Here is a 27,294-nt window from a genome sequence, read left to right on the forward strand (position 1 = left end):
CTCTGTTTTCTTCTAGTTCCACAGTACTAACCAGGGGAACATACAAATTTTGCTCATATGTTTACTATCTAACTCCTCCAACTAGAATGTTAGCTTCATGAGGGCAGGGATATTTGTTTTGTTCACTGATGTACCCCCAGTCCCTGGCGCACAATAAAGCCTCAATACTTACTAGCTTAATGGATGAATGAAATTTGCTTCCTTTGCTAAAAGCACTGAGTATAATAATTGAATAAGGCTCAAGTATTCATTTAAAAAACCATCTAATATCCTTTTTTTTTTTTTTTTTTTTTTTTTTGAGACAGAGTCTCGCTCTGTCACCCAGGCTGGAGTGCAATGGTGCGATTTCAGCTCACTGCAACCTCTGCCTCCTGGGTTCAAGCGATTCTCCTGCCTCAGCCTCCTGAGCAGCTGGGACTACAGGTGCATACCACCACGCCTGGCTAACTTTTGTATTTTTAGCAGAGATGAGGTTTCACCTGTTAGCTGGGATGGTCTCGATCTCCTGGCCTCATGATCCACCCGCCTCAGCATCCCAAAGTGCTGGGATTACAGGAGTGAGCCACCATGCCTGGCCACCACCTAACATCTTACATTAAGGGCTATTCCATGGATACCATGCCTTTTTATCCCCAGAAAACAAAATCCCTATTAACACTGAAGAAGTGTTTTCCTACCTGGTTTGTTTTTCTCAGGAAAACATTGGTCCATCAAACTTGCAATATTTTCTCTATATCTGTTAAAAATTAAAGGATGAGTCACTGTTTGAAGCTTGATGTCATGTTATTAACATGAAATAAAAATACATAGCACATTAAGCAATATGTGCTACATCCTAAATATGCTTACAGACATTTTTCTAAATTAAACAAAAGACCAAGGAACCTTACGGTTTAACAAGTACTTTCTTATTTCTATATCAGTATCAGTTGAAACTATAGTTCCTGTCAAGAAACTGTGACTAAAAACATTTGGCTTATTATGATTTTGCTAGAAATAACTTAAGTTTTCCTTTACCTAATTTTGGAATCTCTAACATATTTAGGATCTTTCAAATTATCCTCCCAAGGAAGATGGCCAGTAAGCCATTGGATCATGCAATAACCAAGTATTTCCAAATCACCACGTCTTGATGGGGCTACAAATGCAAGAGGAGAACATTAGGTAGACTGAAATAATTTTTAATACATAATTTAAAGTATATATAAAGTAATAAGGTAAAACAAGTCAACTCCACAGTGTTTTTCATCATAAAATTCTGACTGCATTTCACCTAGGTATTGGACAGTATAAAAGAAATAGCTTACCTCCCAATTTACTTTCAATTAATAATTTCTACTTTAAAACCCAAACTGGTAAATTTTAGGGTTTCAAGCAGAGACTGTTACTCTAGAAATAAAACAATGATAGACTCAATACTGCCTTTGGAAAACTTGAAGATATTCTTAAAATTTTTATATGCTATTAAGAGGCCCAGAGAACTGGGTGTTTGAGTTCTTCCACAGCTTTGGGCACAGAAGAAATGACTACTGAGGAAATAAACTAACTTAACAGGTAGTAAAATAAAAGTGAGCTGTTATAAAGTTGTAGATACATAAGAAACTTGAGAAAAAATACAAAAACAAACAAACATTCCAATTAAACTAAATAAAACCAAAAAGAAATCCTCATTGCAGTTGAATGAACCACTACCACCTTCTTGGTTATCTTTGAAGGCTGCAAGGAAAAGGCAGGAGAGAAGAACACAAATGGCCCTGGAATACAATTGTAGGAGTCTCACCTCTGCCTTCTTTCCTCATGCCCCTGTGCCTCTTCAATTCTTATTTATGTATCTATTTATTTATTTATGCATAATTAAGAACTATGTAGGAATCTGGGTGAAAACATTAGCAGTCTATTTCTCACTCAAGTACTACTGACATACCCACGCCATTGTGTGCATCGATGCTCGTGAATTCAATAGTGCCATCATGACATCTTTTGGGGTCTTCTTTGTATTCTTTATGAACTCCTTCTGGGCAGTACCGATAAGCAAGGCCATAATCTACCAAGTACACCTATAAATTTCCAAGCACCGATACAAACTAAAGTCAAAATCACTGCACATATACCCCTTTAAAGCATAGAAACAAAATACTGTCATCTGAAGGTGGGTTCATCTACAAGGTCATTCCATAACACTCCAAACAATTTAGATCCAAAATGCAAACAACAGCAAATACTTAATTCTGAAAGGCTTTTTATTTTTAATAAAAATGTTAAATGACCACACAGCTATAGTGTAATCACTTGACTTTATATACTTTTTTAAGATAAGTATATGTTATACTTGTAATTAATCTCATCTCTTCAATTTGAACGATAATTATACATTTTATACTTTATCTTACAGACTCTAAAATTGAGCATAGAGCAAACCACCAATACTTGTTGCGATACAACTGCTACTTCCCACACAGAAAAGCACACCCAGTAGAAGACTGCTAATGATGTTGACACAGGATATGTTAGTTACCTTCTATTCCTCTGTTTCTTCACTTGTAAAATAATCAAATCTCAATTTACTTTATAAAAATATTTCATACATCATAATAATGATCTAAAGAACTTTAGATCAGGCTCTTATCTATATTTAAATACTATATTCTAAAGCCAAGTCTTCATAATTAAAAGTAAATTTTAATATTATATACATACTTATTCATGGGCATATATACATGTGGGTCTGATTAGCATACAAAGCTAATAAACTTGGCTTTCTTATATTCCATAGCCACACATTACATCTCTAATTCTGAGTAAATGTCACAAATGCATGCATCTGGGCACAAGAGGAAACTGAAGCAAAAATATGTAGCTAGATCTAGCACATACATCTAACACTGGAAAAATAATCCCATCCAAAGCATATGTCTGAAGGATAACAGAGCTGCAAAAATATTTCCATATAAACAAAGGCAGCATGTTTTAGTCACCTGCAAAGTGATATAAGTTGTATTTTATTATACTGTACAAGTCCAGCCTATTTCAATTAATGGAACCCTTATTGTTCAGGTTGTTAGCTGCGTTTTCTTTGTTCTTGGCCTAGAAACATCTAAAAAGAAATGGCTAGAAACAGCAGAGATGAATTTGATGACTGCCTTTTTAAGATTTCTCCATTAGCACACTGTATTAATAGTATAGTAACTTTTCTTCTTTTATACTTACATAGATTCCCTTATATCCACCATAATTGACATTGGAGGAAGGGAAGCAAACATGAGACGACAGAAAAAGCAAAGGGACCCAAAGGAAAAAGGAAAAACTAAGCAAAGGTAATTAAAGGTACATTTGAGAGAAAGAATGAAGTACAGAGTACTGACAAATAATTGTAATAATCAAAGCACCCAAACACACTTAAAATGTTTAAATCTTCCTTTGTATTTAAGATCAAGAAAGAAGTGAGAACATACATTTAAGTATGAATGTCAACTAAACCTTACTTTCACCGAAATCACAGAAACAGCTATACAGGAAAACAGTATAGATCCCTCTACTTCAACTAAACTCACCTAAATAAAGGTATAATAACATTAGCTTTTCTCCTTTCATTAGAAAGCAAAAATTACAAGGGAATGTAATAAGCTAAAAAAAAATGCACATTTGAATTCCAAACACTAAGGGTATACAAATTTAGACAGCTAAGATATTTCTGTAAACCAATTGATTTGAATAATCAACATGTTAAAGACCAAATTTTCCAAGTAATAGAACACTTACATTTGATGGATTTCTTGAACAAAGGAATAAAAAAAGTGACAAAGCAGACAGGCAAACATAATTCATTGGTGTACTATATAATTTTAAGCTTCCACCCCCAAATAGCTATTTGAAATTCATTTTGTATCACAAGCACTTCTTCTGAATCTTATTTAGGGCAAAATAGCCAACTTGATAAAGTGCCAACAAATCACATCAAAAATGTAGAATGTTAACTAGATCAAAGTGTCAAGAAGAAATATTATTACCAAATCTACTTCAAAAAGTAAAACTTCTACATAGGTTCAAAAGTTCAAAGCAACCATATTTATTTTCAAACAACACATTTTAAATAGTAGAAATTAAAGTTATAAAACTACCTGGTCAGGATTCTTGTAGTTCAGAAGAAGATTTGAGGCCTTGATATCTCCATGCACATACTCATGCTCGTGAATATATTCCAGAATATCCAGCTATGAAAGTACATACAGAATAAGTTAATGCAGTACCTAACACCAGCCAGCAGAGGACCAAGCTTCAACATAAACTAGCCTTTACTGTACTAAAAACAATTTTTTAAAAACAAGAAGAATATAGCTCACATACAATTCTTAAGCTTAGCTGCAAGACAGTTTTCCGAGAAAACCTTTTGGCATTTGCTTCATATATTTTCTGAAGGTCACTCCCAAAGCGATCCATTATCATAAACCTATAACTGAAGACAAATACGAAAAGCCAATGAACAAAATACAATTCAAGAAAACCAACTTTGCAATGAGTACTCTCAAAGTAATCTTTTCAAGACAGTGTTTAGTAAATACTTTTTTTAAAAAAAGAAATATACAAACATTTGCAACAATTTCTCCCAACTAGAAATCTCAAGAGTTCAGAGTGCTTTCAGGTCCTGCTTTTTATCTGGAGGGCCTCTTCCTGGTCTCAGCTAGTTTTAGGAGATTATTCAATTTAAGATAATGCTCACAGAGAGAACCCAACAGGTTTATTCACAGTAAAAATAAAACAAGCTAAATAAAAATGACAGCATTGATTTTTCTCATAGTTAAAATTAATTAATGTTTCTGGATATCAGCTTCCTTCCCTGTGACTGTTTCTCTGTATTTTTAAGGTATATTCAGCAGTAACAACATTCTGCTAAAATCAAGATTCTCGTCAGATGCTTTAACAAGAGCCAGATTCAATACCATTGTTTAAATGGCGCAGAAGCATTGTACATTAAACACTCAATGGCCAAGATTTGGGGAAAAACAAATATCCCGGAAAAACGTGAAGATAATTGGTTTTGCCATAAAGCAGCTATGTCACCTTGGCTGAGTCACATTACTTCCTTGGGCCTCAATATCCACAGAAGTAAAACGACAGAGTAGGGACTCACCCTTTCTAAGGTCACTTTCAGCACCCAAAACTCAGATTCGATAATCATGTTGTATTTCAGTATGTACAGAAAAGCATCACCTATTTGCAATAACATTGCTCAGCTCCTGCTCTGAGGACCACTTTTACCTTCAACAGTTTTCCAGATTCTAATTTGTCTGGTGAAATCATTCAGTAAATCAATAAAAACCAAAACCACACTCAGAATGTATCAGGACATCTCCAACGAGGAAGATTATGAATCATCAACACCCTAACATCTAGCATTTACTGAACACCTGGTATAAGCACAGCCCTACCGTAAGTACTTAAAATGTTATTAATGCATTTAAACTTCACATCACTCTACAAGGTAGGTCATTCCTACTATCCCCATTTTACAGCAGAAGAAAACTGATAATTTGTCCTCTAGTATGTGGCAAAATCATGCTTTTAACCACTGCACTACATATACTGAAATAAATGTCAGTAGGATACAAAAACCCCATTTATATGTTGTAGGCTTCTATGATAACAATATGACAAGTTCAATAGGGAAGGAAGAGTTGACTAACACTAAAAGACAAGATGTTGAACAAGTAACTCAGAATTCTATTCATTTTTGAACTGGAAGAAAATTAGAAAATCATCTTGTCTAAACATCTTTTAATAAATAAAATAACTAAGGTCTTCAGAGGTAAAGTGATTTGTCCAAGGTTATAAAATTTGTCAGTGGTGGGCGGGCGCAGTAGTTCACGCCTGTATTCCTAGCACTCTGGGAGGCCAAGGCTGGTGGATCACCTGAGGTCAGCAATTCAAGACCAGCCTGGCCAACATGGTGAAACCCCGTCTCTACTAAAAATACAAAAATTAGCTGGGCACGGTGGCAGGTGCCTGTAATCCCAGCAACTCAGGAGGCTAAGGTAGGAGAATTGCTTGAACCTGGGAGGCAGAGATTGCAGTGAGCCAAGACTGAGCCACTGCACTCCAGCTGGGCAACAAGAGTGAAACTCCATCTTGGGGAAAAAAAAAGTGACAAAATGTATTCATTCATGTAGGATTTCCTAGCACGTTGGCTTGTAAGACAATAAAGTGAAAATGGTAACTCTGACTTCCTGGTTTCCTTTGTATAACAGGTTTTGAAAGGTTGAGAGATGAAACCAGAGCACATATACATGCTGGCTTTTACTAAATAGGTGATGTGTGTAATGATTATAATATAGGATGAGCATCTCAAATCTGAAAATCTGCAATCAGAACTGCTCCAAAATTAGAAAGTTTTTTTTAGTGCCAACATGATGCTCAAAGGAAATGCTCATTGGAGCATTTTGGATTTCCCATTTTCGGATTTGGGATGCTCAACCAGTAGGTATTAATGCAAATATTCCAAAATCCTTAAGAAATCCCAAATCTAAAATACGTCTGGTGCCAACATTTCAGATAAGGGATACTTAAGGCCTGTAATACACAGGTAACAAAAATACAACCTCTGTAACAGCCTGAAAGATGACTAAAACACAACTGCTTAATTCAACATGGGGTCTATTAATAAATTCTATTACATCAAGCCTGTAATCCCAGCACTTTGGGAGGCCGAGACGGGCGGATCACAAGGTCAGGAGATCGAGACCATCCTGGCTAACACGGTGAAACCCCGTCTCTACTAAAAAAATACAAAAAACTAGCCAGGCGAGGTGGTGGGCGCCTGTAGTCCCAGCTACTCGGGAGGCTGAGGCAGGAGAATGGCGTGAACCCGAGAGGAGGAGCTTGCAGTGAGCTGAGATCCGGCCACTGCACTCCAGCCTGGGTGACAGAGCAAGACTCCGTCTCAAAAAAAAAAAAAAAAAAAAAATTCTATTACATAGGTCTTTGTTTTTATTCACAAATCACCCTACCATCATTCTTATTAAGCCCTTAATCTTGTCACCATACTGAAATCATAAAACATCAACTGAAACATGATTCCACAAATTTCATAGAAACCGTTACCACATTATTCTGGAAAGACAGCGCTACCATTGAGAAGTAAAATGGAAGTTATTTCTAAGTAACTCCTCTAAAGTAAAACCTTTGATGTATACTTTTCTGGAGACTTGGATAAAAATGTGCAAGTAAAAGAAAAATATATATCAGTATAAATAATTTAATAATGGTAGCAGCTAACATTGTTCTAAGCCCTACATACATATTAATTCAAATGAGTTACAAGAAAAACTAAGGATGTCTGGTACGGGAGGGGGCTGGAAGAACAATCTACTTTCTGTTTCTTTACTTTCTAAGACCTACGATGATTCTTTTTAAGAGCTTCAACCTAAAAAGCAAATCAATGCCTGGATATATGACTGATGCCACCTTTTAAAGGAGACATTTCTAGCAACCTCATTTTATAGAAGAAACGGGCTAGGAGGTAAAGTCATCACTAATAAATGGTGAGTTAAGACTTAGACTGTGTTCTCGTTTGTCACCACATTCTAAGGCACTTCTGATCCACACCAGAGAAGTTCTTTCCAGCAGTACCCTCGTCAGTCAGCTTACAGTGTCAACCTTGGACCCAATTAGCCCCTGGTCACCTCACAGGAGTTATACAAACAAAAGCCCTATTTAACTGTTTCCACACTTTATCATAAAATGGGTGATAAGAATGTATATGGTAAAATGTGATACAACAGTGTGGGCTACTTTTAAAAAGACCATCATTCTTAAGCAAAATATCACCACTGACAAACAAAAATCATAGACAAACAAATGAAACCAATTATGATAATCACGGTGATGATGACTGCAAGAAATATTTCCTAGGCACTATGTGCCCCTTACAATTTACATGTTTTCATTTCATCTTCACAGTAATTCATAAAGTACTATTATCCTCATCTCACAGACAGGGGAGAGACAGAAAGTTAACTAGCCCATGACCACACCTGATGCAGTCAAGTACAATAAATCTAGTGCTAGATTTGTTTGGTGTTTAGGTTTTGCTGCAATATACTGTACTGTACTTGGTTCTTTTTTCTTTTTTTTTAGATGTTTATATTGAAATTACGGAAAGAGGAAAAGGCTGTTATTCCAAGTGTAAAAATGCTCTAGCCCCAGGCACACTTTTCTTCCAATCATCTCTATGAAATGTAGTTTCCATAATGTACTGTTCCTTAGGAATATAACTATTGTATACTGGAGCACAGAGTCAAACAGATTTGCTTCCCAGCAAGTCATCACTAAGAGTTTTTCTTGTCTTACTCCCCTTTAGACAGCCTTTAATTCACCATGTAAACCATTTCCCAAATGCCACCTTCACTACCGTGTCACCTCATCCCTTGCTCAAGAGCAAGTGATAGCTTCTGACTACCTACTAGACATTGGTTCCAAACTGTCCCTTCCTCTATGGGTCTTCATTATCTGCCACCGACTTTTTCTCCAAGTTTACTTCCTTCTCTCTTACACGCATGCCCTCTTCCTCTGCTAGAGGAAGATGGCCATTGAGTTACAGTAGAACAGAAGTCTATCCTTGTGCTCACATTAATCTCCCGCTTAAGATGCTATTCCGTCTCCTCAATGATTTTCTAAACCAGTAGGTTTTAACATTTAAGCAATTAAAGACCCCTTTGAGAGCAAAAGCTAACATCTATGTTTTACATATACTCTTGTAGCATTATACTTAATCATCATTAAGTGGTTAGCTGTTACTCCATTTCACAGATGAGGAAATTAAAGCAAAAAATTGCCCAAAGTCACACACATTTTAAAGGGCAAAACAAGGTTTTAAAACTAGGCAGTCTAGCTCTAGAATCCTTGCTCTTAACTAATCCTTGCTCTATAGTATTTCTCAAGAAAATATTATAAAAACTGTAACATATTTTGCTATCCCAGAAAAACCATATAAAATAAAACGTTAAACGTGACTTCAGGAATCCCACACTCCCTAAGAGAGGCATGGTTCCCAAGTAAACAACACTGGCTGCCTACCCAACTACTCCTCCTCCTCTCAATCCTTTCTAACAGAGCACCAATTTGGTTCCGGCATTCCATCCTTTTCCACATGCATCACTATGATCACTTGGTCCTTGCCAGTGAATGGTTTAAGAATAAGTATTGATAAAATTCTGACCAAGAAAACATGAGAAGAAGTCTGCCACAGGGCTCCTGGGAAAGCTTTCTTTGCCAGGAAAGTGAAACTCACAACACATGATAGATACCATTTTCTGCCCTTGGGTACTGTGCCTGCATGTGAAGCCTAGAAATAGAGCAGCCACCTGGCGACCACACAATGGAGAACTAACAGAGAACAAAACTAAGATGAGGAGGACAAAGGTGCAAGATAAGGAACCTGGGCCCTTGATGACTGCCTGAGTCAAAGTTTTCCTTTACTTGCAGCTGAAATCATCCTAAGCAATGTATCCCCAGTTCCAAACTAAATCTACCCTTCACGTCTCAGCTACCAAAGCCTTACTGCATGAAGTTCCATTGATTCATTCAAATATGTATCAAGTGCTGCTTATGCACCAAAGTATTAGAGGTTTTCTCCAAATAAACTATCCCAAAGAATTCGTTCTCTCCATTCTCTGAACTCCTAAGACACACAAGTCAGTATCATACAATTTTGCACTTAATTGTTTTCTAATTGTTACATACCTATTTGCTTTCAGTCACCAGCTACACTAAATCCCTCATAAAGGGTGAGCCTGATCTGGTGTGGGCAGATTACGTATCCAACATGAAATACCAAATGGAATCCTGAAGGGGTTCCCTTTTGCATAAAGAACATAGTTTGTTTTTTTTAAGAGTAAAGGAAAAAAATGCAGGGTCTGTTTGGCTTTGTTCCTCCTTGTCAGTTGGGTTCCAGTCAGTTGATATTGCTCTGTAGAAGTCCCCTTACTAGAGAGGCACCCCTATTCTAATAGGGCATTATAGCCTGCTGCTATGGAAAGCAGAGGACAGAGATACCATGTTATTCCTCTCTGTCACATACACTCCACATAGTCCAGAGAGAGGCCTAGCAATATTGTAAGTGATCAGCAAATAATTACTGACTAAACCAACTAAATAGCGAATGTTGCAAAAGGGAAGGAGAAAGACAAATCACACATATTTTTACCTTTTTCCATTTTTGTCATGTAGACCAGACCCCCAATACTTAGGAACACCCAGGTACTTCAGCTTATGGGTACGAATCCATTTCTGAACTACAAATTCAAACAGATCTTCGTGATTTCAATTGTTACACATAAATAATAATTTTTTAAAAAATCATTAAGAGCAAAATGTATTTAAACATGCAATAAGAATTCACCTGTATTCATAAAAAGAAAATGAAGAATACAGTAATGAAAAGCATTTTACAATGAAAACATTTTTATTAACCTACAAAACTGTTATCCTGCCCTTAAAATTGTCTTTAAAATGAAAAATCTACAAAAAGCATTTTTTTTAAAATCACAACTACAGTACAGTCATTCCTTTGTTCTAGGGGCTTGGTTCCAGGAACCGCCATCCCTCAAGATACCAAAATCCAGATGCTCAAGTCCCTCATATAAAATAGTGTAAAAGCTGCATATAACCTCCCCACGTCCTCCTATACACTTTATCTCATCTCTAGGTTACTTATAATACGTAATACAACGAAAATGTTGTATCAATAGTTGTTATACTGTACTAGTTTTTTATTTGTATTATTTTTTACTATTGTTATTTTTTATTGTAGTGTTTTGTTTTTTTCTGGAATATTTTTCATCCCTGGTTGGTTGAGTCTGAGGATGTGGAATCTGAGAATACAGGGGTGGACTACCCTGAAGTTGCAGTTTATCTCTCTAATTACATAATGTTTACTTGCTTCTATAGGAAGACCTATTTTTCATATCAATCTAAGAGGTTTTTCTTCCTCAATATAAAAGTCCTCAACCAGGAAATCAAGATCTAGGAGAGATGGAAAAAGGACAGAAGGGACTAAAGTAACTAGGAGAGGTTCTGGCTCTCTACCTTGATATCCTGTTCTAGTTCATCAATAATTCTCAATGTTTAACAATATTTCCTAAACCATAGGTCATTTATTATTAACTTTATTCTATATATCAATACAGATAAAATCTTGCTGCAACAAACCCATTAAAAGACCAGAATTCTTTCATACAAATCTCATGTAAGTGGAATTTGTAAAGCAAAAAAATAACAAATAGTCATAAAAAATCAGAGATAACGCTCTAGGTCATGGCTTAAAAAAAAACTGGTCATTTTAAAAGTGTAAACGTATGTGTACTGTATTTCTTACTTTGCTCCGGTTTTGCAGCTCGTTGGTAGAACTTTAATTCAGTAAAAAGAGGTCCATTGTCACTGGGTTCCTTAAAATATAAGAATTAATTAGTACTAGCAGTAGTTAAAATTACTGACATATTTTCAATGAACCTTCAAAGAAGACCAACAAATCTATTTTTCTGTCCAATGTACTTTTGATACTTAAGTTCATAACTATGTTAAGTCAAACTCCTTAGAAATGTTCAGAGAAATATTAGTCTATATTTCTTATATTGCTCAAGTTCCATTTCTATAAGTGATAAATTATACAAAATCAGATATATAGCTCAGCCTGCAGAAGTTTAAGAAAAATGTTTAAACTAATTTTCATCTTTATTAAGCTTTCCCTTAAGCAAAGATGAGCAACCATCTTAACTGTATCACCAAGGGGCTACAAGATATTTCTCAGATTTAATAAAATTTCAATACCTGATTTAACCAATTAATGCCAAAATCCCATTCCTTTCCTGTTTTCATTACAGTTATATCTACTTTATCAGGACTGGCAAAAACGGACCTTACCACAAAGAAGAGTGCATATTCTGCATCTCCTTAACAAGCATGCACTGTCCACTAACCTGCATCCTTCCTTTCTGGCACGGATTTCTACGTTTGTCAAACCAAAGAGCCATTCAACTTATTTCCCACATGATTTAAAGTCAAGAAAAACATGGGGCTCATTAACAGTTGTTTTCTACCAACGTTATGGACTACATTCATTTTATAGTTTTAGAGATATTAACAATTAAAATTATTACTAAAGAAACATACATTCACAAAAAGGTATTTGCACAAACAAGAAATGACAGCCTGTCAGCAGTTTTGTCTTGTTAAGTAAATACGTAAGAGTGGAAAAGATCTTATAATTCTGTGGACTTTTTAAATAGTAAATTTCATCTGATTAAAATTAGTATTTATTTAATGTTTGGTATTTTGTGTTGGTCATTATTTATTGGGAATCAGAAAAAAGTATTTAAAGCAGTGAAAACTTCAAATGAGGAAACTAACATTTTTAAACTAATTTTGGGGTTGCTTTTCTTTTTAGGAGGTATGAGAAAAAAATTATTTTGGGCAGAATATCTTGCGTAGCTGGAGTTCAAAGTTAAATAGAGCATCGGGGGAAGTGAGTAATGAGGCCTACTATCTTAAATGAGAGATAATTTATAGTTTTGGGTTACTAGAGATGACTTTTGCAAGCACTTAAAATATGTTCACCTTTTCTTCACTGAAGACATCCTCAACTGTAGAAAACCACTCCATACTCTCTGCTCTAATTATCTCAGATTTCTTATAATTCAGAAAATAGGAATCCCCAATTAAAGTACTTAGAGGAAGGCTGGGCATGGTGGCTCATGTCTGTCATCCCAGCAGTTTGGGAGGCCAAGGCGGGTGAATTACTTGAGGTCAGAAGTTCAAGACAAGCCTTGCCAACATGCTGAAATCCCATCTCTACTAAAAATACAAAAATTAGCTGGCTGTGGTGGCAGGCACCTGTAATCCCAGCTACTTAGGAGGCTGAGGGAGGAGAATCACTTGAACCCAAGAGGTGGAGGTTGCAGTAAGCTGAGATTGTGCCACTGCACTCCATCCTAGGAGACAAAGCAAGACTCCGTCTCAAAAAGAAAGTACTTAGAGGAAAACTGATGAGCCAATCTGCAGAGTCAGGCAGTTATGAATGAGCATTTAACAGCAAATGGGCAACACACGTTAACACTTGGATCACAACCTGAAAATAAGCTTGCCTTATTTGTTGCAGGTAAGTATACTTTTCACCCTAACCTTGGAAGACAGTAGTATCATGACTTGGCATGCATCAACTCCTTAAGAAGTAGGAACTAACCAACATACTGAAAGTATGAGTGCTGATTCCTTAATTTATGGACTCAGCACCCAAGTTTCTCTATAACCTGTAGCTCCTTTCCTAGCAGCAACAATAGCTTGACACTTGCAAGCATCTGCAAGCGAAACTTGCAATGTTTCCAGCCAATGGCTAAGAATAGGTCTTCGGTAGGAATCACAGAATCAGTGTAAGAAACAGAAATTCAAAAAGAGGAATTCTGGTAAAGTTCCTCTCCAAAGCTTACCTTTGGAATGGTTCATTTATATAATTCAGGTTTGAAAGAGGTTTTCCTAAGACAAATCAGTATAAAATTCTGATTTATTCAGTTTCAGCCTATGTCATATCAAGTTTAACTTTCAAGTTTTCCTTCAGGCAATAATTTATTAAACTTATAATAATGAGAATCAACCATATAAATCAGGCTATTATAATGAAAGCCCACTACAAGAAGGCTCTCCGGGCTCATTTCATACTTCTTCTAATCCAATAAACTTCCATTATCACAAAATAAAGGAGCTACTTCCTTGGCATTGCACTCTAGCCAAAGCTAGCTATTCCCGTTGAAGAAAATACCTTAACTCATAACTAAAATTTTATTAACATATTTCAAATCTAAAATACTCTGCCAACTCTATAATAGCCAAGATTTAGAAAAGAAATTGGGACTGACATTTTAACTAGAATATCACTAAACGTTTCTTTAAGACTTCTAAGTGTCAAAATGAAGATGACAACAGAAAAAAAATTAAAATGTGATACATTTCAATGGCACCAGCTAAAAGCAACTGGCTGCCATTTAAAAATGAAGCTGTACAAAATTTCTCCTTCCTACCAAAAAATTATGATATATGAATTAAAAATTCAGGTCACTTCTCATAATATCAGTGAGGAAAATGAAACATCAGTCTGCAAACTTCTTTCCAAGGACCTGTGAAATATAGATTCGTATCAGTTCACATCAGAAAAGGACCACGATACAATGACCTGTTAGGATACCATCCAAAAGCCTGACCTCTGCCTCTAGTTCTGCCACTGAAATGACTAAGGGTAAGTGCAATTCAAAGAACTACTAATTTCATATTAAGCCTGTCAGCAAGAGAACATAGAAGAAAATTTCTTTCTCCTTGCATTATCCAACTTATTATCAATTTAACTTTTCTCTCTGCACAGTTACTTTCAGAAATAAAATACAGTGTTTCTCGTGTAGGTCAAGAATTAAGGCCCCCAAACAAAACCAGAGACCATCATTTGGTACATGAGAAAACATTTTTAATATGTGCCTAACATCTACCTTGAATGGGTGTGTCTTAACTTCACTCCAATGCCAAATAAGAAATATGTGGGTTAACTATCTGGAGCTGTTTCATAAGGCAGATACATGTATTATCAGCAATAATCAATTTCTTGACAAAGTGTCCACATGAAGTTAGAAACCCTTACCAGCAGCACAGGGCACCTGCAAACCCCTACTGAAAACAAGGATAAAAATGTGCCTGCACACATGATTCCATTTAAAATAATTAAGGTGCTCTGTGTGCCAGATTCTACCAGTGGCTCTCAATCTTGATGCACAAAACAATCACCTGGGAAGCTTTACTAAAAATATCAATAACCAGGCCCTGCACCCAGAGATTCTGATTATACTCTACAACCAGGATTGAGAATCACTGTTTGATATGCTAGTCCATTATTAAGTAAAATTTCACATTAGAAAATCAATTTGCCTTTATTTCTTAAGTAACATTTGCAAGTTTTTTTTCTAATGATAAAATACATGCTCATTTTAGAAAATATGGAAATTCTGATATATTTTCTTCATAAATAGCCATTTTATAAAACAACCTTCATACTACATACAGAACTTTGTATCCTGCTTTTTTAGAAATAACTATAAAACTTCCCCAAACAGCAGTACATGTTCTTTGAAAACATGATCTTTAACAGCCCATAATGTTTTAAATGACAAATGTTCATAAACAGTTCTGATTTTAATACCAGGAAGAACTGATACTCATTTTACATGTTTGTTATTTGGTGAAACATTTCAACTATTAATATTATAAAGTTGTGAGAAGGCAAATTATGAGTGGGCCGCCTACTCTCTACGGCAAAGATAAGACAGGAAAGTGAATGACATCAGGAAGTTGAGAGTAAATGAAGAGAGTAGTAAAAAGGCAATGGGCAATTAATGGCTAAAAAGTATTCAAAAGAATAAATAAAACAAGCATCTAAAGACTGCATAGGGAAAACAAACTTCATTGACAAGGTCCTTATCAGATAATTTAAAATTTAGTTAGAGAGACAGAATAAACACATTCAAAAAAACTAAAAACAATTAGTGGCATAAGAAGAATAAAATTCTAAAATAAATGTTAATACAATGAGTGCTGTAGGTGTTTACTCAGGAGAGAGTGCTAGGGGAAAAGAAGCAAATAGAAGTTACAAATTTCCCCTTCAAAGGAAAGGAGAAAGTCAATAATATTATTTTTTGTTTTAGTTTTGGGTTTTTTTGGGTTTTTTTTTTTGAGATAAGAGTCTCACTCTGTTGCCCAGGCTGGAATGCAGTGGCGCCATCTCAGCTCACTGCAACCTCCACCTCCCAGTTTCCAGTGATTCTCCTGCCTCAGCCTCCCGAGTAGTTGGGATTACAGGCATGCACCACCACGTCCGGCTAATTTTTGTATTTTTAGTAGAGATGGGGTTTCACCGTGTTGGCCAGGCTGGTCTTGAACTCCTGACCTCAAGTGATTCACCCGCCTCAGCCTCTCAAAGTGTTGGGTTTACAAGCGTGAGCCACTGCACCTGGTCAGTAATATTGTTTTGTGTATGACATTCTTCTAGGATAACTACAATATCGAAAAAGTTACTAAAATATTAAATGCAAAAGAAAAATCAACTGAGTATTTATCACTGTCCTAATTACAAAGAGAAGAAATAATAAAGGATAATGGAAACAGAACTAAATTAGGAGACAGGAGATACACAGTCCTAAACTAGGTACTTGGTCTTAAACTTAAAAATATAATTTATTACCTTAAGCATATAGAAAATACCTGTTCTTGGCCATGTTTTTTCTTAACCGTGTAAGTTAAAAAGGCAGTAAAAGTCAAGTTACACTGACTAACAACAGAAATACTTCTAATTACTCACAGTAAAGAACAACAGAAATATTTCTAAGTACAATAAGAAAGCACATCATTCTAAGATAAAATACAACTTAAGTTCAGAGGCCATGTGCCATAGCTCACGCCTGTAACCCCAGCACTTTAGGAGGCTGAGAGGGAAGGATCACTTGAGCTTGAATTTGACACCAGCCTGGGCAACAAAGCAAGATCTCATCTCCACTAAAAAATCAAAAAGATTAGCCAGGCATGGTGGTGAATGCCGGTAGTCCCAGCTACTAGACAGGCTGAGGCAAGAGGATCACTTGAAACCAGGAGATCAAGGCTGCAATGAGCTATAATTGCACCAATGCACTTCAGCGCAGGCAACAGGGTGAGACCCTTTTTCAAAAAACAAAAAAAAAAGGTTCAGGCTATACAGAACAAAAAAGACATGATTATACACCATTCCACCTACAAGATATGACACTGGCACACTTTCCTTCCAAGACACAGAAACGGCTATGCCAACTAACTGCAAGGGGTCAGAGGGAACCACATTATTTGAACCTCAACATTATGAGACGTCATAAGGAGACTTGCTTTCTTCTCACAACAGAACTATTAATGAACCTAAGAAGAAACTCATCTTACCCATAGATTTTAATATTTTAATTTGTATTATCAAAAACAAATGCACACAATATTCTGCAATTAAATACAAATGACCCAATTTAACAGTAAGAACTTAGTTCCTCTGATTTAGCAGCAGGCTGAATATTCCAAAAAGAATGTTATTTCATAAATGAAAAAGAAGAAAAACCCACAATGAAAGGCCATCATGAAAAGGGGCAGGAGAAATAAAGCACTGACACAACTTGAAAGGCATCACTTTGTTCCGCTTCCCTGCACGAGGGAATAACTGGGACCCACCCCTTCCGCTGCAAACAAAGATAAAAACGGACTTAAAAAACAGAAAATTTGTTTTCAGAAATTAGATAATGGGCAGGACAGGAGGACTGTGACCCCTAAAAGACAGAAAACAAAGTGAGTCCACGGCAGCTCTGGTTTTTTCCCCTAGAGGTCCTAGGAGTAAAAAGGAGGAGACTTAAGAGACCTACAGGGCAAAAAGGGGAAGACCAAACAGAGTGCCAGGTAGGGAACTCTGCTACCAAAATCAACAATGAGATTGGAAACTTCAAATTAAGAAACAGTGGGGAAAAAAATGAAAGACCAATATCCTTCGTGAACAAAGACAGAAGAATCCTTAACGAAGTATTCACAAATCAGTTCTAGTAGTATGTAAAAAGTGTAATACACCATGACTAAGTGGGGTGTATGTTAAGAACACAAAGTTTGGTTAATACTCAAATATCAATCAATGTAATTGCCACATTAGCAGAATAAAGGAGAAAAATCCTGTGATTCATCTCAGATGTAGAAAAAGCATTCAAAAAATGAATAGGCAAACCACAGTAGAAAATGTTTAAAACACGTATCTGAAAAAGGAACTGCATCCAGAAAAAAACTCTCTTACTACTCAATTATAAAAAGCAAAACAACCCAGTTATTTTTAAAAGATAAAAATCAGAGGAAAGGGGCAAAAATGATGGAAGAGGCACTCCACAAAGGAAAATACACGAATGGCCAATAAGCACAACAAAAAATTGCCCAAAATCATTAGACATCAAGTAAATGCAAACTGAAACTATAACTCACATCTACACGCCAACTGTAATGGCTAAAAAACAAATACACACACCTGACAATGCCAAATGTTGAAGAGGAAACAAACAGAACTGTCATATATTATTGGCCAATGTGTAAAAGAGCACAACCATTTTGGAAATCTGCCTAGTACTTTCTTATAAGTTTAAATACACATCTTCCCTATTAACCAGCAACTCTAAGTATTTATCCAAGAAAAATAAAAACATGTGTCCATAAAAACACTTGTACAAGAATGTTTATAGAAGCTTTACTCATAATACCAAAAACTGGAAACAACCCCAATGTCTATCAAGACAGCAATAAAATGAAACAAATGATTGATACACCAACAATATGGATGAACCATTAAAACATTACGCTGAGCATAAGAAGTTACAAAACAATATATACTGTTTAATACCATTTACATAATCTTCTGGAACAGGAATAAATCATTCACGGCAAAAAAAGAAAAAAAAAGAAAAACTCAAGACAAGTGGTTGCCTCCAACGGTGCAAGGGAGTAGGGTTTTGACTGATAAAGAACATAAGGAATCTTTTTAGTGTGATGGAAACGTTCTACATTTTAAGAGGTGAGGGATACACAGGTATATGTGCTTGTCAAAAGTCTTCAAATTGTTCATTTTATATCTACGTACTTCCCTGTAAAAATTATGCCTCAATTTTTTAAAAAAAGTTTAAAAATCTCTAAAAAGGTCCAAAAAAGCTGACCCCTAACTCCTAAGAGACAAAATATAAAAGGGAGTAAAAGGAAACAAAATGAAAACCTTCAGAGTAATCCTAATTCCTGAGTTCTGGCTGATACGGTCTGGCTGTGTCCCCACCCAAATCTCATCTTGGATTGTAGCTCCCATAATACCCATGAGGTTGTGGGAGGGACCTGGTGGGAGGTCATTAAATCGTGGGGGTGTCCCCTTCATATGTACATCTATTCCATTAGTTCTGTCCCCCTAGAGAACCCTAATACGTGTATCCTGTAGGAGAAAAAGGGAGGATTTATATGTTAATTTGCCCAGATAATACATCCTATTGGTTCTTCTATTTAACCGAAACATATTCTTCATATGTATCAAATAACTTTGAAGAAGGGGAGTAACAAATGTTGGTAAGCAAAAAGGTACATAATTGACTTAAAAAATAGTTAAAAATGTCTTCTAGTTTGCCAACATATAAATTGATCTGGCTGTTAGAAGTATGCTTATGTCAGACAGGATGTCGCCAATCTTTACTCATAACAAACTAATTTCAACATTATTATAGCAAAAAAGGCCCAACAATCACAATTAAATAAATAATTTAATTTACAAAAATGGAAGGGGAAGAAAACTGGGAATAAACAGAAAAAAACTGACCAAGTGGAAGTCCAGAAGCAAATGCAAACTAAAATACAATAAAATTATGTTAAATTAGTATAGTCATATAGGATATAAATATAAAAAGTATCTGTAAAAGTAGCTGAAATTTCTTAAATGAGCTGAATATTTTTATTCCACATCTGCATGCCTCTATGCTTTCATTCATTTACCCCCAAATACCAGAACCACTTTATTTCAAGAGAGGAAATTTTCACACTCAAGTGATTTAAAACTATAAAGCTACTTTTGTGTCTTATTACATATTTTTAAAATTATTAAAAATTTGGTATCTTATGGTTTAATTAATTCTAGTTCATCAAAAAAGGCATTTTACAAAACAAATACGACACCAAATCAACAGAAAAGAAACAAATTAGCTAAAATATTTCTTACCACTTTTACAACACAAGGTGCATCACTGCCAACTGACTCTGAAGAATTCTTATCAGCTGTTTAAAAAAGTAAAATATTTAACATCAGAACAAGTAATGTTATAAATATATTAATATTTAGGTTTGTGTATCTGTAACCCTTGATAGAATACACTTCAGTTCCCATGTATGTTTCTCAGAATATTACAGTACATTTTATATATTTTAAGACTTTCGTTCATGTTTTAACATATCTGAATTTAGAATACATCTTACAATTTCTGGTTTCTTCCATATGATTATCAATTACGTATGAGAAACTGAGTTAAATAAAGATTTCTTTAATTCAAAAGTACTAATGGCCTTTGATATGCTAATGGATATTGTGAATTCCTCAGAGGATAAGTGATACATTTCTTAAATTTAATAAACTATGAAATTCTTTTAAGAGGAGCATCTGAAGAGTAAAAAATGAGGAAGCTAAAGTTCTAAAAAGCACTAGTTTAGGAAAAACTTATCTGGACCAATAGTTCAGGATGCTGGCACTAGAACTTTCAGCTCCCATCAGAATAATTTTAATGTGGCTGTCATTTTATTTCAAGCAAATAAAGAAGTACAGTTGCCCCAGAATACTGAGTTAGAAAAATAAGGTTGCCCATATTCATTAAACAAATATTTACCAAGTACATACTAAATGTCAGTTTCTAGGAAATAGAGATTTAGCAATGAACAGGAAAAAATCCTCACTTACAAAAAAAAAGAAAATCCTTACTCTTACAAAGCCACCATTTCAGTGGTAGGATGCGGACCAGAAATACAATATGAAGTACGTCTGACAGTGTGAAGTGCTGTAGAGGACAAATTAAGCAGGAAAGAAAGGTAAGCAGTGTGGCCACAAGTAACACTGACCTGGTGTTACCTGAGCAGTGGCCTGAGAGCAGGGAGGGAATAAGCCATGTACGCATCTGAGTGAAGAGCAACCCAGGGAAAGCAGCACCAAGACCCTGATGTGGGCCGGGCATAGTGGCTCACACCTGTAATCCCAGCACTTTGGGAGGCCAAGGTAGGTGGATTACCAAGGTAAAGAGTTCGAGAGCAGCCTGGCCAACATGGCAAAACCCTGTCTCTACTATAAATACAAAAATTAGCTGGGCATGGTGGTGGCACGCACCTGTAATCCCAGCTACTCGGGAGGGTAAGGTGGGAGAATCACTTGAACCTGAAAGGCAGAGGTTACAGTGAGCCAAGATCATGCCACTGCACTCCAGTCTAGGCAAAAGAGTGAGACTCCATCTCTAAATAAACAAATAAATAAATAGGACCCTGATACAGGAGTATGTTTGACATGTTTGGAAAACAAGCAGACAAAAGTAGCTGGGGAAAACTAAGTGAGGCAGAAGAAGAGAGATCAGAAAGCGAAAGCAGCAGGGAACAAACACGATGGGTTAACAGGTAACATATAGGTTTTGGCTGTCACTATGAATGAGATGGGGAGCCACTGGTAGAGGATCAGCAAAATCAGACTGTGGTAACAAAGACTTCTTTGGGCTGCTTTGTGGAGAATGGCGTATAGGGGCAAGGGGCAGAAGCAGGTAGATCAGTGAAGAGGCTAAACCAATAGTTTAAGTATATGGATTATACCTCAGGAAAGCTACTAAAAATTTTTCAAAGGTTTGGTACAAAAACAATGTAAAATAAAATATATTTAAAAAATTTTAAAGCATCATATATAAAGATCAAGAGTCAAAGGGCAGCAAGACGGCTGAAGCACAGACTTTGAGGAGATAAAAGGGATGAAGATAAATGTTGTATATGAAGGGTCTTGTAGGTCACTCTTTAAAAGTCTGGCACCTTATTTGAAGGGCACTGGGGAGCCATCAGAGAGGTTTAAACAGGATGACCACATTATCTGATCAGTGTAGTTGGTCATAAAAGCCATACTGATAACAATGGTGTGCAAGGCAGCAAGACTGGGACAGAGAAGATTCGGCGCTACAGTCAGAGTCCAGACAAGACACGCTAATGACCTGACCAGGACGGTGGCTGCAAAGGTGGAGAGAAATGAATGGATCTGAGAAGTCACCCAGGTAAAGCAGTAAGACTAGAAAAGGAACTAGGATATTAGTGAAGGAATGCTCAAGAATGCCTTCCCAGTTTCTGGCTTCAAGGCTGTCATTCATTGAGACAATCCTCATGACAGGATCAGGAGATAAAAGATGATGATACAAGTTTTAGAAATGCCTGTGGAACATCTAAGTAGAGATTCCTTATAGGCCAGTGGCTACGGACCTGGACTCAGGAAATCATGTCCTAGGCTACAGAAAAAACATAGGGAAATCAACAGTAAAGAGACAGTAGGAGAAGCTTGACATCACTCAGACAGAATATGTAGAATAAAAAGTGAACAGAAGAAGAAAAGCTGGAACACACAGAAGTGCCTATAAAGATGACGAAGCACAGCCAGAAAAGCAGAAAGAAAACTAGGGGAAAGGTATGTTATCATAAACGATAATGGAAGCAACTGTTATGAGAAACAAAGATAAACAGTATCAAATGCTACAGAAAAAAATGCAAAGAAAATTCAAAATCAATCTTTTTAATTCATTAACAGAAACTGCTGATGATCTTGAATCTGGCTGTTTCAGTGTATCACAGAGAGATAGACTGGAGGCGACAATACTCAAGCAAGTGCCTCTTTTTACAGATTAGTCATCCCAACCGTATAAAAGTTAAGTTTTATTACAGAGGTCAAATCATTACCTATTAAAAATACTATTAGATGGCATCTTTTGATGATAAATACAGATAAAACAGACACACACACAAGGCAAGTTTTAAATTTGCAAAAGGTTACAAAAGTAAATTAATATAAAATGAAGAACCTATTTTTTTAGAGACAGGTCTATTATTACATGATGGCATAAGTCCACATATCCTGTAGTAAAGACAGCTTATATAATCTACCATCTCCCCTAAATCACAAGATCAAAAATAAATACCTGGCTAATATAGCCACTACTCTTTCATGATTTATAAGGATTTTTGCCATAAATCAGAGATACAGCCTAGTTCACTAGAATGGGTTTGGCTCTCAACAAAACCAGAGAATCAACACATATTTCACAAAAAGGGTGCCACTGACCGACAGGAATCATATGTATAAAATATGATAAAGCACTAGATTTCAAGCTATGTTTCATAAAAATAGCTACAGAAACTGCAACTGACCAACGGCAGTCCACTGGTCCTGGAGCAGGTGAAGTGTCTACTCCTCTTGAGTAAGGGCAGTGGTCTTTCACCTGCGTCAGTGGTTCTCACACTTTAGCATGCATCAGAATCACCTTGATCAAACACTGCTGGGCCCTCCCCCTGCAGTTTCTGATTGGTAGTCTGAGGTAAGGCTCAAAAATCTGCAGGTCTAACAAGTTCCCAGGTGACACTAATCTGTCATATTATTAGTATTCTGAGTAAGATATTGCTAAAAATAAAATTTTATAAACCTCCATGGCAGAAATTAATTAATCTGAGATTAGAAGTAGAGTGAGAATACAGAATGGAAAAATTAGAAAAATCAGAAGCAAATATGAATTGCATTGTATCACTACTAACATTTATTGGTGAAACGGCTTTAGAAGCAATCAGGTAAAATATTTTTTAAGTCCATAATTTAGTTAATATAACAGAATTTCAGGATTCCACAAGGGGTCCCCAAAAGTTTCAGAATAAGTATGTTAGTTATCTGCACATTTAATCAGGCCTAATATGCAGTTTCTAGGTAATTCTCCTAGTTCCAGTATGATGGCTAAGAGGGTTGCACAGAAAGAAACAAGAAACCCACACTTGTAAAAGATCTGCAAATCTCCAAATCAGACAAACACAGAGGGAATAAATCCCACATAGGTGGAGATGGGAGGGGAAAGATATGTACATGGGTTTCTTTGGGTCTCAAAAGAGATTAAGATTACATAAAGTATCTTAAAAATCTAAAGTCCTAGTGCTCACTAACGACAGTATTACAGCTATTTTACCCTCTTTTTCTGTTGTGACTGCATTAGCAATTTCCACTCCTAGTTCAGAGATGCATTTTCGCTTAATCAGAAACTATTAAGTTGACTGCAGATTATTAGGAACATCCTGTAACAGCTCATAATTGAGAAACCATTTTCATAAGAAAGCATATACATCTTTGGATTGACCATTAGAAGCACTCTCACACTTACCAAGATATATACAGCCAAAGCCTCCTTGGCCAATGGGTAATCCTACTTTCCATTCCTTTTTTGCCATGTCAGTTATTATCTCCCCAACTGCAAATTGTTCTGCAAGATGTCTCTTTGCAGGGCCCTGTCTTCCAGCTTGAGCTGCTTTTACACGAGGCATTTTCACTATAACATAAAACAAGGACACGGTCAGAACTAGAATCTCAGAAGTGTTCAAAACATTTTTCCCTAAGGAAAACTTCTATACGGAGATGCTGTTCAAATTCCTACTTACTCCAAAACTTAAAGGATATCTGTTAATTCTGACTTATAATGTCTCAAATCCTATTTGATTATCTCTTAACTTTGGAGAAGAGACAATAAAATCATACATGCAATTATTTTCAAGGAAATAATTAGGTTTAAGTTCCAATGGCATAATGATCAACTACAACTAAAAATGCTATTTAACAACAAAGAATTGCTCTATGAAGTTGAGAGGGAAAGGTGCATCCAATCAGAATGCACATTTTATAGGAACAAAATGAAGAGTTTATTAAGGTCAATACCGATATGACAGAACACAGTACAGAGATTGAAAACATAAGGCAACTGAGCACAAGGGGAAAAGGCAAAGGTTCCTGAAACATGCTAGTAAATGCTTTACACAGGTTCCCATCCATCCTCATGACTCTGTGAAGATTACATCATCATCCCCATTTCGAGGAAATTAAGGCTCAGCAAGCTGGTAAGTGGTGGAATAACAGAAATTTGCACTGATGACTACCTGGCTCCAAGACCTCACCAACATGCTCCACAATTATGGAAGTCACTGTAACGAAGGAGCACAACTTTCAAGACTGACAGGAGAAACTGTGGCTTAGTCATCTGGGCAAAGCTGGTGACACCCAGCATTCCTAAGTTTCCTTTCTCATTAACTGTTCTTTAGGAGATGGATCTTGACTCACTTTTCTCAGTAACACGTAAGCTTATCGTAACATTCAGAGAAAGCAGTGTTTTATTGTGAAAAGAGCACTGACTGAAATCAAAAGGCCTGGATTGCAGGTAAGACACTGGCTGGTTGGGTAATCTTGATCAAGTCACTTCACGCTGGGCTTCAAGTGCCCTCAGGTGTAACTCACTTCGTTGATTGAAGGAACTCAATTTGTACTAGTGTGCATGTGTACATGTGCGTGTTGTGTGATTTCAAACTCTCGGTTCTACAAATATTAATCAAAAAAGATTTAAGACAAGTATTTGTTAGGTTCCATAGTTCCCTAAAAACATACTGGAGATACAGAAAATAAAGATTAATAAGAATCATTAAGACAGTATGCAATACTTGAAATGGCTATTCCCATGAAATAAGTCTGTAGCTCAGTTTTGAGCCTAGATATGCTACATACATACACACTACATTCAACTGGAATTTTTCAGCAACTCACCCAGTATCTCTTCAAATATACAAACTCCTTATCTGCAAATGTTCCTTATTAATTTACTGGGGATTTTTAAATTGAATTTTTCCTATAGAATACTAATGCATCTTTGCTGTCTAAATCTTCTCTAAGTTAACAAAAACATCTTCAAAATAAATAAATGTATCTCTGTTATTTCTTCGTATCAATTAGTTCTCTCAATGAATGTTTTCAGTCATGGTAAAATCTTGCAAAATGGAATTTCAGTGCCAACCAAGCTAGCCTAGACTCAAACACAAAAAAAGGTTATTTTTACACCTATGGTAGTAAACCAAATAAGAGAAACAACTAAAACACATAGTACTTCCAAATATTAAAACAGATGCCCTTCTGAATTTTAACCAACTTTATCAAATCATCAGCGTAATCTCTTATTTGACTGGTTCCCTATAGTAATCAAAATAGTTTAAAATGAGTGGACAACATGTTTTTTATCTTTATATATCTCAAAATAGTGACTGCACAATCTTTTGTGTTTTTCTGAAATTCCTTTCCAGAAGTGACAAAAATATCATATTTTAAATGAAATATTCTGGCTCAGCATCTACTCAATGTAAATTGTGGTCAATAAAAAGTGATTTTCCTCCAAATAAAGCTGTTTGCTTTTATTTTTAGTTTTATTTCTGTGGCCAACTAATTGAAACTAATTGTAATAATTAATTAAGGCTTGGAATGACTTTCTTTCCTAAAAATAGTCCCACAGAACAGCGTCATCACTGTCAGTCTCTTCAATACGCTTCTAAATCACAGCTCCTGAAGGTTAATGCTGCACATGGTGGAGGCAGCAGCACAGCTGTTTCATCTCCCTGAATTCCCCCATAAACCTGGACAGGACAACTGGAGAGCGAAACTCAAAACCCATGGATAACCTCTCCAACCAACCAGGGAACAGTATCCCCTTATCTCTACAAATCCCAAAATTTGAGCAGGTGAAAACAGACCATGACAAACAGCAACAAGTTGTGTGTGGTATCAGCAACTGTAAAGAAGGAAGCAGAAGAAAGTGTGGTGCCTCTGATAAATCTGAGAATCCCAAAATTATCTATCAGGAGCCACTTGTTTTAGAAGCACACAAGACCCTGTGAGAAAAGCAACTGAAACAAGAAGGGCTCTGCCACTCCCACAGCCAGGAAGTGCAAGTGGTCCTTGGTGAGGTCTCAAGAGGCTGAAGCCTGTTGCCTCTACAAACTCTCAAAACTAACCAGTCAAGGCCCCTTCTAGGTCAAAGCCTCAGGCTAAGGAGAAGCTGCTAGGGATGAAGCCAAAGTGAGCATCACAAGGATAACACAAAGAAAGGAAAAAGAAAGCTCAAATGAAAGTGGATCTGTAAGTTAGCCTCAGTATTTTGGAATACTACACAAAAACAAGTGAAGAGTGGGATCTAGAGAATGACATACACTCTCCCTGAACCATACCATCTAAAACTAATTGCAAATAACGGAAAACTGGCTGCATACAAAACTCAGCAACAAAAAGGGATCAAAGCCTAGTCCCACACCAAGTTCGTATTTTTAAAGAGAAAAAAAATCCCTTTAGAAAAGTACATAAGAAAACATGCCTCCCAAAAGGTAGATAGCTATTAGTATTTCAAAACAAGCTAAAAAACACTTTATATACAGACTAACATCAATCAGAATTAGAAAAATTCAGAAATCAGATGACAGAACAATTGAAAATGAAAGACAAAAATCAGTTCAGAAATAAAAACTAAATTAGAAGGAACATAAGAGTATATAAAACTTTTTAACGACAAGAGAAATAGTGAAAAGGAAAGAAACAAAAAATCAAAAAGGACAAAAAAAATTTAAGAAAACATACACAAAAAAACC

General features: G+C 36.1%; 1 protein-coding gene across 2 annotated transcripts in view; it reads right to left on the bottom strand.

The window, feature by feature from the left end:
* Positions 1 to 27,294, bottom strand: part of VRK1 (vaccinia related kinase 1) — an 86,125-nt gene that overhangs the window by 24,679 nt on the left and 34,152 nt on the right. For both annotated transcript variants that reach the window (XM_011951489.1, XM_011951488.1), the window contains exons 2-10: positions 24,009 to 24,173; positions 19,811 to 19,866; positions 11,369 to 11,438; positions 10,199 to 10,286; positions 4,345 to 4,453; positions 4,119 to 4,211; positions 1,925 to 2,057; positions 1,018 to 1,138; positions 678 to 736 (exon numbers count right to left, since the gene is read on the bottom strand). In XM_011951489.1, the coding sequence (XP_011806879.1) occupies positions 678 to 736; positions 1,018 to 1,138; positions 1,925 to 2,057; positions 4,119 to 4,211; positions 4,345 to 4,453; positions 10,199 to 10,286; positions 11,369 to 11,438; positions 19,811 to 19,866; positions 24,009 to 24,168 (889 nt within the window). In that variant the 5' untranslated portion in view covers positions 24,169 to 24,173. The remainder of the gene's footprint in view (positions 1 to 677; positions 737 to 1,017; positions 1,139 to 1,924; positions 2,058 to 4,118; positions 4,212 to 4,344; positions 4,454 to 10,198; positions 10,287 to 11,368; positions 11,439 to 19,810; positions 19,867 to 24,008; positions 24,174 to 27,294) is intronic.

This window comes from Colobus angolensis, unplaced genomic scaffold (genome assembly GCF_000951035.1).
Source record: "Colobus angolensis palliatus isolate OR3802 unplaced genomic scaffold, Cang.pa_1.0 Scaffold32, whole genome shotgun sequence".
Taxonomy (NCBI): domain Eukaryota; kingdom Metazoa; phylum Chordata; class Mammalia; order Primates; family Cercopithecidae; genus Colobus; species Colobus angolensis.